This window comes from Sorex araneus, chromosome 2, assembly GCF_027595985.1.
Source record: "Sorex araneus isolate mSorAra2 chromosome 2, mSorAra2.pri, whole genome shotgun sequence".
NCBI classification, from domain to species: domain Eukaryota; kingdom Metazoa; phylum Chordata; class Mammalia; order Eulipotyphla; family Soricidae; genus Sorex; species Sorex araneus.
The window spans coordinates 33287123-33301155 of NC_073303.1; the positions used below are offsets into that span (position 1 = coordinate 33287123).

Below are 14033 nucleotides of genomic sequence, written 5' to 3' on the forward strand. Positions count from 1 at the left end.
CATTAAGCCCTTCTGTAAGAGATTAATAATATGTTGCTAAGGGTTGAGCCATGTGTGTGTGGGTATATATATATATATATATATATATATATATATATATATATATATGTATATATGTGTATATATACATATATATATACACATGTATATATTTGTAAAAATACATTTCCCTCTAAGATTGGTTGCCGTCTACTTTAAACCCCATCAAATGTGGTGCGCTACTCTTGGAGTATGCGTGATGAGGTGTGAGATGTCACGCGATCCAGCGATAGGTTCATTCATAGGCGAGGTGAGGCTCGAGCGTGTGGAGAGTGGCTGTGAGCATGACAGCAGTTGAGTTCTGGGGATTTTCAGCTGCCCAGCTGGGGCTGGATCCCAAGGAGCAGGGAGGGGCCTCACCGGCCCACCTCTGGGGTGCCCTGAATGAGACAGCCTGGCACAGGGGCCAATGGCATGGCTATGGCAGTGTCACGTTATGCTCTCTAGCGAGAGAGGCCAGAGTCTCTGGATCGTGGCCATTTATGAGTTTATCAGGCACCAGCCAGAGGTGGCTTGTGTGTGACTGCCTGGACCATGGGGGGACATAGGTGGTCATCCATTCCTGGTTCCATTGAACCCAGAGTTTTCAGTCACAAGCCCACATACCTGTCTTTTGGACTTTTCAGAGTGGGAAAAAGTTGTAGAATTTGGGACTATATAGGAGGCTTTATAGGTGACATTTGGCCTTGGGGCCAGAGCTATAGTATAGCAATAGTCTTTGCCTTGCAGGCAGTCAAGTTAGGTTCAGTCCCAAGCATCCCATGGGGGTCACCAATCACTGGCAGATGTGGCTCCAAAAACAGAGAAAAAGGTGGTTGGCCTTGCATGCTGCCAAAGGCCAAACCCCTCACACATGGCTCCCTGAACAATGTCATAGGTCACTCCTGAATAGAGCCAGGAATAGCACCAGAGGTGTATAGCTCAACACCCCTGCCTCAGAAATTATAGTACTCGGATGGAAAGATAACTCAGAGGGCTGGAGTACGTATGTGAGTTTGATCCCTGGCACCTTATGGCTACTCAGCATCACAGCCCAAACATTGAAACAACCTGACTGGACGTAGTGTCTAGAAATGGCCCCCTGACTCTCCCTGAGCATTGCTTGGGAGGATGCCCCCCAAAATCAGAAAAGCAGAGGGGTGGATAGTATAGGGATAAGGTGCTTGTCTTGCACATGGCCATCCCTGGTACCTTGTGATCCCTCTAGTACTGCGTTATCCTGGAACACTGTCAGGTGGCCCAACCCCCCCCTATATATATATATATATATATATATATATATATGTATATATATATACATACACACACACACACACACACACACACATATATATCAAACTAGAAGTTCAATAGTGGGAGTTGCAGGGGGGAGTACTGGGGATTTTAGTGGTCGAAAATGTGCACTGGCGAAGGGATGGGTGTTTAATGATTGTATGACCAAAGTTCAAACATGAATGTTTCATAACTATATCTCATGGTGAAACAAAATAAAGGGGGGGAAATTAAAAGATTATAACATTCAGAATTTAAAAAAAAAAAAGTAATGTGGAGTTCATGCCCAATTCAATCAGCTTAATCAATGGCTGAATAAATAGAAGTACTCCTACATTATATAAAAAAAAAAGTTCAATAGTGAGATCTAGCAAGCTAGAACAGTGCTTCCCTTGCATGCAAGCAGATCTAGGTTTGAATCTTAGCACCACATACAGACCCTGGAGCACGTCTGCAATCATCCCCGAGCAGAGTCAGAAACCTCGTGCACGTCAGGTGAGCCAAAAAGCATGTTGGTTTAGAAGCTGGAGTAGAACATGTGTAAGGGTTGGCCCCTTGCCGGAGTTCTGCTTACAGCACCACCTTTGCCCCTTTGCAAGAAAGATAGAAAGGGTGGGGTACAGCCCAACCTTAATCCCCACCACTGTAGGGTTCCTCCCTCCCTTCACTAATAAAAGCATGCTGAAGTCCCATAGTGCAGCAGTTAGAATACAACGTGTCAATTTACCTCTGATGGTCATCATCCTGCCAGGAGTGATCCTTAAACAGTTAAATATGGGCCAAATGCTAAAAAACTAAGTCACATTGGTTTAGAATAGGACCAGACAGGAATTGTATGCTCAGTAGCATGGCAGTTGCCTTACATGTATAAAGGTCCTAAGGGCCCCCCAAAATTGGAACTGTCAATTAAGAGTCCTTTAAGTCATCTTACCAAGAATGCTCAAACCCTGACTTATACAGCAAAATGGAAATGGTGCAGAGCTGGCTTCCGAGTCTGCTGGAGCATGGCCAGGGCCCAAGGCTTTTCTGGTTCAGGCCTTAGCATCTGACATTTCTCCAAATTCTTCCGGGAGAGGACAATGCTGGAACCACTCGAGCACTGACGTTTACTTCAGACCCGAGTTTCACTCCAAATCCTACACCTAAGCCTATGGCCTGTTTTCCTGAAGACTGTCGCAGGTAATTTGATTAAGTTGCCAGTATTAAGCTATGGTCGAGGTCAGTTGAGATCATGATTCTCAGTAATGGAGAATAAAATGTGTCCCAAGCCTCCACCAGGGGAACTTTCCCTAAATGAGCACACGTCTTGCAACCTGTTTTTCAATTCCCATTTATTTTTGGCTCGTGGGGAAATGTCATCTTTTCAATATGAAAAAAAGCAAGTTCAACACAAAATAGAAACTTGAAAATGTAGGACAAAACCAAGAGAAAGGAGTAAGACAAAGAAATCAGATGTTGCCTAAGGCGGGAGGGTCTCCTATCCCTCCCCTCTGGGGAGTGACTCGAAAACTAGGTTGGTAGCATAAACCTTTCCACATATATACAGCGAGGCTGGTTCTCTAAGAAAAGGTAGAGATGGGAAACTGGAAACTTAATGACCGAGGCTGGTCTATCTGCATCCCCTTCCTGACCTCCTCACTCCAATCAGGGGAAGGAATCCAATCAATGGAGGGAAGAATTCTCCATAGGACAGTGGGACAGACCCCAGGCAGCGGAAATAGCACAGGACAGAGCTTGGAGAGTGATAATGGAGATAATACTGTCACTTGGAATTTGGACCCGGGAGAGCCTGAAACACTCCCCGCCTCTCGACCTCAGTGAAAGACATCCCCAGCCCTGCCCTCAGGGACACTCTCGAGGTAGCTGACTCTGCTCTTCATTTTGGCTACCACCAGGACTCGGAATGGTGGCCATGGAGGTTTTCAGCTCGATCCACAGTAGGATCTGGATGAGACCCAGTTCTTGGAGAATTATCTTGAAAGCAGAAGGAAAAATATATTAACTGGACAGATTAGAGAGGGGGAAGGGGGCACCAGATGGAAATACAGGGTTTCCCAGAGTGGAAAGAGGAGACATTCAACAACAAGTATTTATTGAGCGCCTATCATGTGCCAGGCAGTGTTTGAACTCCCCCTAAAAGAAACAGGGAAAAAAAAGGGAAGAAAAAAAAAAAGATGGAAGCAGGAAAAGCAAAAACTCGGAGGGAAAGGAACAGGGTCGTTGAGGAAGAAGCTGAGGGAACTGAGAAGCCTGGGGCGGCGGGGCTCTGCACTTAGGCCTCCTCTTCTGCCTCCTCTCCGAAATCCTCCTCCTCTTCAGCCGTGGCATCCTGGTACTGCTGGTACTCGGAGACGAGGTCGTTCATGTTGCTCTCGGCCTCGGTGAACTCCATCTCGTCCATGCCCTCGCCCGTGTACCAGTGGAGGAAGGCCTTCCGGCGGAACATGGCCGTGAACTGCTCCGAGATGCGCTTGAACAGCTCCTGGATGGCGGTGCTGTTGCCGATGAAGGTCACTGCCATCTTGAGGCCGCGGGGCGGGATGTCACAGACGGCGGTCTTGACGTTGTTGGGGATCCATTCCACGAAGTAGCTGCTATTCTTGTTCTGCACATTCAGCATCTGCTCATCGACCTCCTTCATGGACATCCGGCCGCGGAACACAGCAGCCACGGTGAGGTAGCGGCCGTGGCGGGGGTCACACGCAGCCATCATGTTCTTGGCATCGAAGACCTGCTGGGTGAGTTCGGGCACGGTGAGGGCCCGGTACTGCTGGCTGCCTCGGCTTGTTAGAGGGGCGAAGCCGGGCATGAAGAAGTGGAGACGGGGGAAGGGCACCATATTGACCGCCAGTTTGCGGAGGTCAGCATTGAGCTGGCCGGGGAAGCGGAGACAGGTGGTGACACCGCTCATGGTGGCTGAGACGAGATGGTTCAGGTCCCCGTAAGTTGGCGTGGTCAGCTTCAGGGTGCGGAAACAGATGTCGTAAAGCGCCTCGTTGTCAATGCAGTAGGTCTCATCAGTGTTCTCTACTAACTGATGGACCGACAGGGTGGCGTTATAGGGCTCAACCACGGTATCAGAGACTTTGGGTGAGGGCACCACACTGAAGGTGTTCATGATGCGGTCGGGGTATTCTTCACGGATCTTGCTGATGAGCAGGGTGCCCATTCCAGAGCCCGTGCCCCCGCCAAGGGAATGCGTCAGCTGGAAGCCCTGCAGGCAGTCACAGCTTTCAGCCTCCTTCCGTACCACATCCAATACCGAGTCAACCAGCTCTGCCCCCTCTGTATAATGGCCCTTGGCCCAATTGTTGCCTGCCCCGGATTGACCTAGAACGGGTCAAGAAGAAAAGCTTGATTACTGAAATGTGGGACTCATAGCATTTCTGTGTTTTCAAATAACACAGCAGGGCTGGAGAGACACCACAGCAGCTAGAGCGCTTGCCTTGCACATAGCCGACCTGGGTTCAATCCCCAGCACAACACATGGTACCCAGAGCCTGCCAAAAGTGATCTCTGAGCATAAACCAGGAGGAAAACCTGATCACAGCCAGGTGTGGCAAAAAAAAAAAAAAAAAAAAAAAAAAACCAAATAGGGGCTGGAGCAATAGCACAGCGGGTAGGGCGTTTGCCTTGCACGCAGCCGACCCGGGTTCAATTCCCAGCATCCCAGGGATAATTCCTGAGTGCAGAGCCAGGAGTAACCCCTGAGCATCGCTGGGGGTGACCCAAAAAGAAAAAAAAAAAATCAAATAATGCAACAGAGGAATCTGGAGACATAGCAGATCCAAAATGGTCCCCTGAGCGCACCAGAGTGATTCTTGAGCACAACTGGGCCCACCCCACTTAAAAAAAAAATAGTCTATCTGCCCTTCCCTGTGAAAAATCCCCTATCATTTACTATACAAGGCCAGTTACTACCTTTGCCCTCCACCATGGATTTCAGAACATAGGCATGTATCAAACTCACTAGTTCAATAATCCTGCACTAATTCTTGCTTGTCTCTTTATAGCCATATAATGAAGTATATTACCTCAAATGATTAACTCACCAAAAACAAAGTTGTCTGGTCTGAAAATCTGACCAAAAGGACCTGAGCGAACAGAGTCCATGGTTCCAGGTTCTAGATCCACCAAGATCGCACGAGGAACATACTTGCCACCTACAGAGGAAAAAAAAAAATTACGAATGCAAATTGAGGAGATGCGGTAAGTATATCAGGACTGGGTAAAGCCAGGAACCCAAACTTGTATTACCAGGCGCTGCCACCAGGTGGCACCGAAAGCTAACTGACTGGTGCTTTTTTTTTTTTTTAATCCCGATGCTGGGAAATCAAGTGAAATCTCCAAAGCGAAAGGATGGATTCATTCAAGGAGCACAAAAGGTTCTCCAGGGATGGAACAGAAATCCAGAAATCAGAAATGAGAAAAAAAAGAAGAAATGAGACTCAGATGACGGGACCCGGGCTCCTAGCCACTGCCCTCACCTGTGGCTTCATTGTAGTACACAGAGATGCGGTCCAGCTGCAGGTCGCTATCGCCATGGTAGGTGCCGGTGGGGTCGATGCCGTGCTCATCACTTATGACTTCCCAGAACTGTTGGGATATAGCAATGAGCCCTCATTGGGTTGCGTCCTGGCAACTTATACCTCCCTTAGCCTCTCCTCCATTTAAATTTCTGACACCCTGGTAGCTAAACCCATGCACCTCCTATGTGCCTGCCACACCCTTTCCCTAGTCGCCTGCGGGAAAGCCGCTCCTCTCATAGACTGGAACTTAATGTAACAGCGAGGCGTAGGACCAGCGTCAGTGAAAGGAGAACCGCTGTGGGGTGGGGGATGGGAGGGAAACTGGGGACACTGGAGCTGGGAAATGTACACTGATGGAGGGTGTTGGAACATTGTATGAAACCTAATCATGAACAGCGTTGTAAGGGTCTATCTCACGGGAGATTTAATACTAAATAAACGGTGAGCCGCTAAGGGTGCCGCCCCTCCACGCCCCGCACAAAGGACTGGGTAGAAGCACCAGAGGCTGCCGCAGTCGCCCGCCCCGCCCACGTGACTGCGGCGCACGCGCGCGGAGGCGCCGACAAAGGGGGACGCGGCGTGTGGGCGGGGCCTGGGCAGCGCGCCCCGCCCGCCCTCCGAGCCGCATTGTCCCGACTAGCTGGGGGCGGCTGGACCCCGCCCCCGCAGGCACCCGCCCTTCGGCTACAAAGTAGCGGAGCCACTTCCTCCCACCCCTCCCCCGCAACACTGTAACAGCGCGCGCCAAAAAAAAAAAAAAAAAAAATCCTTTCACCAACCCTTCCCCCGCCTCGGAATTTCATTCCCTCGCTAGTTTTCAAGCTTCTCGGTTCCAAGGCACCGTTTAGATAAAAGGACCCCTTCCCTTTCTTACCAGTTCAAGGACTAAAGGTTCTTTTTAAGGAAAAGCTAAAATGACTGTTCGTCTTCTCGCCACGAAAACCCGCCAGTCCTCCCCCAGGGATCGCGGGCGGGCAGAGATCGCTAATCTTTTGTGCAGGGGAGCGGGAAGGCAGCCCACCCTGGCGCATCGCGGCCACCACCTTGGGATCCAGCTTTTGCAGCAGCCCAGAATCGCCCCTGCCTCGACTGTAGCTTAGCTACCCCCCACCCCAAACCCACAGCATGGTAGATATGCAGAAGGAAAACCTCACCTCGCTTTGTTTCTTACACCTCCCTCCCTCCCCGGCACTTGAACCGTTAGGAAATACCCTTTCAGTGAAATTTTACGGAAACTGAATCTTCCCGCATCAACAACCATTTCATAGCTTTCAATAGCTTCCCCAAAATGAGACTACCCAGAATAAACCCTGTCTTCGAAAAACTTAATTCTAACGGCTAAAATGTGCAATTTATAAGTAAAACTCTCTGGCAAAGCCTGATAAAGGATGGTGCGTGCAAATGTGCCATAACCATCCTTCATAATACACCTGGAATTTTTTCTTTCTTTTCAACAGACACATTTTTTTTTAAAGCTTTAAAATTCTTACCTTGGCACCGATCTGGTTGCCACATTGACCGGCCTGGATGTGCACGATTTCCCTCATGGTTGCAATTTATTTTAATTTTGTGCTCGCCTCAAGGTGTACACGGGGCAAGAAACTATGTAATTTTTTTTTTTTCCCCTGTTGCTGATCTCAGGCTGGAAGCCCCGGAGGCTGGAGCAGCGAGGTCCGAACACCGCGACAGCAAGGTTCTGAGAGGGAGAAAGGAGGGGAGGGCGCGGGAGGGAAGGCGGGCAGGGCGGGGCGCGCGTGCGCCGGGCTCAGAGGCGGGAGAACGCGCCTAGCGCAGCGCGGGGGAGACAAAGCCTCAGCGAGGCTAGTTTTGATTGGCCAAAGCCAGTCAAGTAGTCGGCTTCCATTGGTCTCTGAGCGCAGTGCTCTCTGGGAGTTGTAGTTCTCTATTGTTGTCCACGCTGCAAAAATGAAGGGAGGAATGGGTGGGTACTGGACTTTTGAATTTTTATTGTTTCATGAAAAATGTCCTTGAGCAAAATTAAATAACTTTCCTCTACGCGCAAGCTTTTTATGTAAAAAGACTGTTTTCAGGAATTCGAAATTGGGAACTCTGGGGTGCATGCAGATAGAGCGAGTGGACACTCCCTGAAAGTCCCTGCGGTAGCTCTTAGGAAAGCTGGGCTGCTTAGCTCAGCGAAAAGTGAAATGCGGCACCCTACTCCGCCAACATCTGAGTTGGTCACCCAAGACTTGAACTCCAGTAGTCTGCTGCACCCCCCAGAGAGCTCAAGAAAGAGAAAATTTCTTTCCCGCTATTTCCATGGGAGTTTTTGAATGTTTAGAAAGAGAAACAGCTGTAGCAAACACATTTCCTATCGTGATCTAATTGTCAAGAAGATACACTTTAAAACTTAAATTGGAAGCCACAGAAACATGAGCCCCGGACCACCGACACAATGATCCCTGAGCACAGAAATCTAGAGTTAACTCCTGACCACCATCTGGGTGTGGCCCACATCCCCCTCCCACCACCAAAAATGTTGACTGGCTTCAGAAAGCTAAAGCTGTGATCAGTGAAGCTAGAAATCGCTGTGTTTGGAGGTCTGGGCCTTAGACCAGCTAGGAATATGCTCTAACCATGTCAAGCAGAAACTGGAGTGAGATACAGTAGAATTTCTGTGTATTTAAAGTCTGACCTTAGACACTTTTGATACAAATCGGTAATTTTCAGTTCAGTAGTTTCACTGACCAGATAACTAGTACCATATTGCAGTACTTTAAAAAATCCTCAGTACTTAAATAAAAAGCAAGGACTGGGCCAAAGAGCTGGTAGGGCAAGGGTGGGGTGCTTGCGTGAGCCCATCCCTCACTGCCATATGGTCCCTCAGAGCAGCGCTGGGTGTGGCCCAAAAACAAACAAGCAGGGAAAAATATCAGGAAGCTTGGTTTATGGGCGAAAATTAGGTGGGTTCAAGTTAGAGGCGGTAGATGTTAATCTGCCAAACCAGAAGCTAGAGTGTGAGAATTAGAAGGGCCAGGGTCAAAGAGCACAAAGGGCTGGAGTGCCAGGGGGTCCTGGGGCACCCACTGGGATTGGAAAAACTTATTACTTGGGGGTGGAGGCCCGGGTGTGAAGAACACTAAGAGGCCAGAGTGATAGCACAGCTGGGGCAGGCGTTTGCCTTATACGGGGCCTCAGGTTTGATCCTGGGTATCCCATATAGTGCCCTGAACACCACCAGGAGTAATTCCTGAGGTGCAGAGCCAGGAGTAACCCCTGAGCATCGCCAGGTGTGGCCCAAAAAAAGCAAAAATAAAATAAAATTACTAAGGATTGGGGATAAAATCTAGTGCAAGTGAAAGAGACCTAGATTGGATCTTCATCTGGTTCCCCACTCCCATCCCATATCCCTGAGAACAATCCTCAGGAATAGCCCCTGAGCACTGCTAGGTGTGGCCCCAAAACCAAAAGTAAAGAAATTAATTTATGCTTGGTCTTCAAGTCCATGTTCTCCCTTCAACATGTTTCTTGCTCATCTTGATGTTTCTTTGCTTGCCTATTTTCACTCTAGAGAAGCCCGTGTTCTCTCAGGAACATGTACTTCTCCCTCTTCCCTTTAATCTTTCTAAATGTTTCTATTAAACCTATCTTGCTTCAACCCTTCACCCCAAGACCCCCCAAAAGAAAGAAACTAATTGAATTCAAATGATTAGGAATAGGGGCCGGAGCTATAGCACAGCGGGTAGGGCGTTTGCCTTGCACGCAGCTGACCCGGGTTCGATCCTCGGCATCCCATATGATCCCCCAAGCACCGCCAGGAGTAATTCCTGAGTGCAAAGCCAGGAGTAACCCCTGAGCATCGCTGGGTGTGACCCAAAAAGCAAAAAAAAAAAAAAATGATTAGGAATAGTTACCTCTAAGTCCAAGGGCTAGAGCAATATAATATATTGCACAACTGGTAGGGCGTTTGCCTTGCACGTGGCTGACCCAGGTTCAATTCCCAGTATCCCATATGGTCCCCCAAACACTGCTAGGAGTAATTCCTGAGTGCATGAGCCAGGAGTAACCCCTGAGCATCGCCGGTGTGACCCAAAAAGCCAAAAAAAAAAAAAAGGAATAGTTACCTTCTTCCCTGATCCAGGGAGGGATGGCAGTACAGCTCTCAGCTGGGAAGCAACTCTCACAGGTGTTCTATCCCTACAGGATCACACACACACACACACACACACACACACACACACACACAAATCCCTAATCAATGGGTCAGAGCAATAGCACAGTGCGTAGGGCATTTATCTTGCACACGACCAACCCAGGTTCGATCCCTGGCATCCCATATGGTCCCCCAGAACCACCAGGAGTAATTCTTATAATGCAGAGCCCGGAGTAACCCCTGAACATCACTGGGTGTGACCCAAAAAGAAAAAATAATCCCTAATCAAAAAAAAAATTTTTTTTTCTTAAGTTTTTAGGCCATACCAGATGATGCTCAGAGGTAACTCCTGGCTCTGCACTCAGGAATTATTGCTGGCAGTGCTGGTACCATATGGGATGCCAAGGATCAAACCTGAATCGGCTGTGTCCAAGGCAAGCGCCGTACCCACTATACTATCTCTCCGGTTCATAAGTTTCTTTTTATTGATTGGTTGGCTTGGTCTATTTTGGTTTGGTTTGGGTGGAGGCTACTCCCGGAAGTGCCAGGAAAGCATGTGGTGCCTAGGATCAAAACCCCAGAGAGAAGGGTGCAATTTGGTGATGTAGCAGGCAGATAGATAGGGAGCCCTGCTAATGAGTTTTAGAGAAATAATAAAATTAAAAAGAAATTACTTAGCCCTGAAGTAGCCCAAATGCATGAGGAAGGCATCCCTTTGAGATGCAAATCCAGAGCTCTTTGAAGATGGAGAAACTGAGGCACCACCCAGCAAAGGATGGACTCCCTCAAAAGGAGAAGCTACCTAAGAATATGAGGTATTGATAAGAATATGAGGGCCAGAGAGATAGTACAGCGGATAGGGCACTTGTTTTGCACATGTTTAACCTGGGGGTGATCCCCAACACCCCTTAATATCCCCTGAGCATGGCCAGTGAAAGGACTGGAGTGCAGGTCATATGGGAGACAGGAAGTTGACCAGGATCAAATGGCTATAACCTCATAGCCAGGAGTAAGCCATGAGCACCATCAGTATGACCATCTTGAACACATATCTCTATCTCTACTCTCACGTTTCTCTTTATTAAAAGAAATTTCTTTCAATAAAAATTACTTTCCAAAAGGGGAGGGTAGACCAACAGTACAGTGGATAGGACATTTGCCTTGCATGCAGCCAACCCAATTTCAATCCCCAGCACTGTCAGGGGATCATTACCCTTGAGTATTGCCAGGTGTGGCCCAAACAAAAGAAAAAAAACAACAACTACGTTTCATCACTAGGTCCCCTCATGAAATTCTTTTCTGTGGAGGAAGGCAGGGATCCTGAAGTCTGTGTGGAATGAATTTTCTTTTTCTTTCCTTTTTTTTTTTTTTTTTTTTGCTTTTTGGGTCACACCTGGCGATGCACAGGGGTTAATCCTGGCTCTGCACTCAGGAATTACCCCTGGCGGTGCTCAGGGGACCATATGGGATGCTGGGAATCGAACCCGGGTCGGCCGCGTGCAAGGCAAATGCCCTACCCGCTGTGCTATCACTCCAGCCCCTATTTCCTTTTTCTAAAAAGAGCAAATCGACAAACAATGGGACAACAGTGCTACAAAAAGAGCAATTCCTTGCTTAAGACTGAGTCCAGGGGCTGGAGCAATATATTGCACAGCGGGTAGGGCATTTGCCTTGCATGCGGCGACCCGGGTTCGATTCCCAGCATCCCATATGGTCCCCTGAGCACCGCCAGGAGTAATTCCTGAGTGCATGAGCTAGGAGTAATCCCTGTGCATCACCGGGTGTGACCCAAAAAGCAAAAAAAAAAAAAAAAAAAACCTGAGTCCAGAGGGGCTGGAGTGATAGCACAGCAAGGCATTTGCTTTGTAGGCGGTCGACCCAGGTTCAATTCCCAGCATTCCATATGATCCCCCAAGCACGGCCAGGAGTAATTTCTGAGTGCATGAGGCAGGAGTAACCCCTGTACATGGCTGGGTGTGACCAAAAAAGAAAAAAAAAAAAGACTGAGTCCATGATTCCCAGTGAACTGGAGTGGCTGGGACCAGTTCTTTATACAAGGCAGAAGTGGACTTAAGGCACAGTCTAAGTGCCCTTAAGAAACTTTATCAGTCCTCGGCTCCGGCCGCCGGGTTTTCGGCCCGGGCGCCCATGCCCCTGCAGAGCCGGTGGATGTGGAACAAGCGGGAACCAGAGACAGCTTTAAGAATTGGGGTTCCAGCAAGTGCCTGCACCCATGTATGGAGACTGTGAATTAAGCCTTTGCCCCACGCTGGCTAACGGAGGAAATATGTAATTTCTGGCAGAATTTTCCCAGGACTTTATACAGAAATCCAAAACCGCGCGGACGCGGCAGCGTCCGCGCGACTTAACATTTATAATTGTCATCAATGTGAAAGGGTTCCATTTGAACAGGTCAGACTTGGGGGGGAAACTCCAAATAATAACAGTAAGTTTTTGTTGAAATATTGAAGGTTCTTTTTTTTTTTTTTTCTTTTTTTTTTTTGCTTTTTGGGTCACACCTGGCGATGCACAGGGGTTACTCCTGGCTATGCACTCAGGAATCACCCCTGGCCGTGCTCAGGGGACCATATGGGATGCTGGGATTTGAACCCGGGTCGGCCGCGTGCAAGGCAAACGCCCTACCCGCTGTGCTATCTCTCCAGCCCCAAAATATTGAAGGTTCTTAATGCAACAGCCACCTCTGGACTATGAGCTAAGCAAAAGCCCCACGCTGGTCAACGTGGCGTGGAGTACACCATATTATGAGGCGCAGGAAGGGGGATGAGGGGGAAAAATTAAAAAAAAAAAAAAAAAGGAAAAGGAAAAAGAGAAAAAAAAGAGAGAGAGAGAGTTATGTCAACTATAGTAAGTTTTGTGTTGAATTATGGAATGTAATCAAGGTAAAGAAAAAATGAAGTGAAATTCATTAGTTATACAGTAGGGGGTAGGGGGTGGGGGCGGGGGGTAAACTGGGGTTTCTGGTGGTGGAATTTGGGCACTGGTGAAGGGATGGGTGTTTGAATATTGTATAACTGACATATAAACCTGAGAACTTTGTAACTTTCCACATGGTGATTTAATAAAAATTTAAAAAAAAAATAAAAAAAAGAATAAAAGAGGAAAAATTTTTAAATAAAAATTAATTTAAAAAAAAAAAAAAAAAAAAAAAGAAACTTTATCAGTCCTGAGGCTGGAGAGGAGTACAAGGGTACAGTGTGGCCTTGCACGCAGTTCACCCAAGCTAGATCCCTGGAACCCTAAATGGTTTCCCAAATCCTTCAGGGGTGTTCGCTAAGCACAGAGATAGGGGTAACCTCTAAGCCCCACTGGGTGTGGCCAAAAAAAGAAAGGAAAGACTTTGTCAGGCCTAACCCATACCAGCCATTTCTCCTGGTGGACGGGATGGGTACTGCAGAGAGGTGGAAGCACTAAAATAAGTGCTTCCTTTTTTTTTTTTCTTCTTTTAAATTTTTTTAAATTTGATTCTGCTTCTTTATTTATTTTTTACTTTTGGGGGGTCCACAGCCAGTGATGCTCAGGGGTTCCTTCTGGATTTGCACTCAGAAATTACTCCTAGCAGTGCTTGGGGGACCATATGGGATGCCGGGGATTGAACCCAGGTCAGCCGGTGCAAGGCAAACACCTTACACCTTACCCGGGTGCTATCGCTCCGGCCCCAGCACCTGTTTCCTTGAGGCTACCGCACTCCCACTCACTCCACACTTCACACAAGTCGCCAGGAACAGTATACAAACAATAGTATTGTGATCACTATCTAAGAGGACATATGCTAACTATCAAGGTAAATTCAACACATTTTCTCGTTCACCTCTAAAGAAACATCAAGTTACTTAAGATCCTCTCTACATATTAACGTACAATGACTTGTTTTAGGGAATGATCCTAAGGGAGAAATTATTTTGTGGTATAGAGAGTTCAGCCGTTAGAGGACTTTCTTAAAATTTGTCTACATTAGCTGTAGAAATATTCAGTTCCCTCTGTAAAAGCTACCAAGTGTGGTCCGAAATAAGATAGCCAATGGAAAAGAACTTCCTAAATTCACCTGTGAAATTGTTTTT

The 14033-nt window shown here is 47.7% G+C and overlaps 1 protein-coding gene across 1 annotated transcript; it reads right to left on the bottom strand.

The window, feature by feature from the left end:
* Window positions 1-2625: 2625 nt before the first annotated feature.
* TUBB (tubulin beta class I) lies at window positions 2626-7552 on the bottom strand. The gene is made up of 4 exons (XM_055125616.1): window positions 7331-7552; window positions 5799-5907; window positions 5364-5474; window positions 2626-4641 (listed from the first exon to the last, which is right to left on the bottom strand). The coding sequence occupies exons 1-4, from the start codon at window positions 7385-7387 to the stop codon at window positions 3584-3586; spliced, it is 1335 nt and encodes a 444-aa protein (XP_054981591.1). The 5' UTR covers window positions 7388-7552; the 3' UTR covers window positions 2626-3583.
* Between the last annotated feature and the right edge of the window lie 6481 nt (window positions 7553-14033).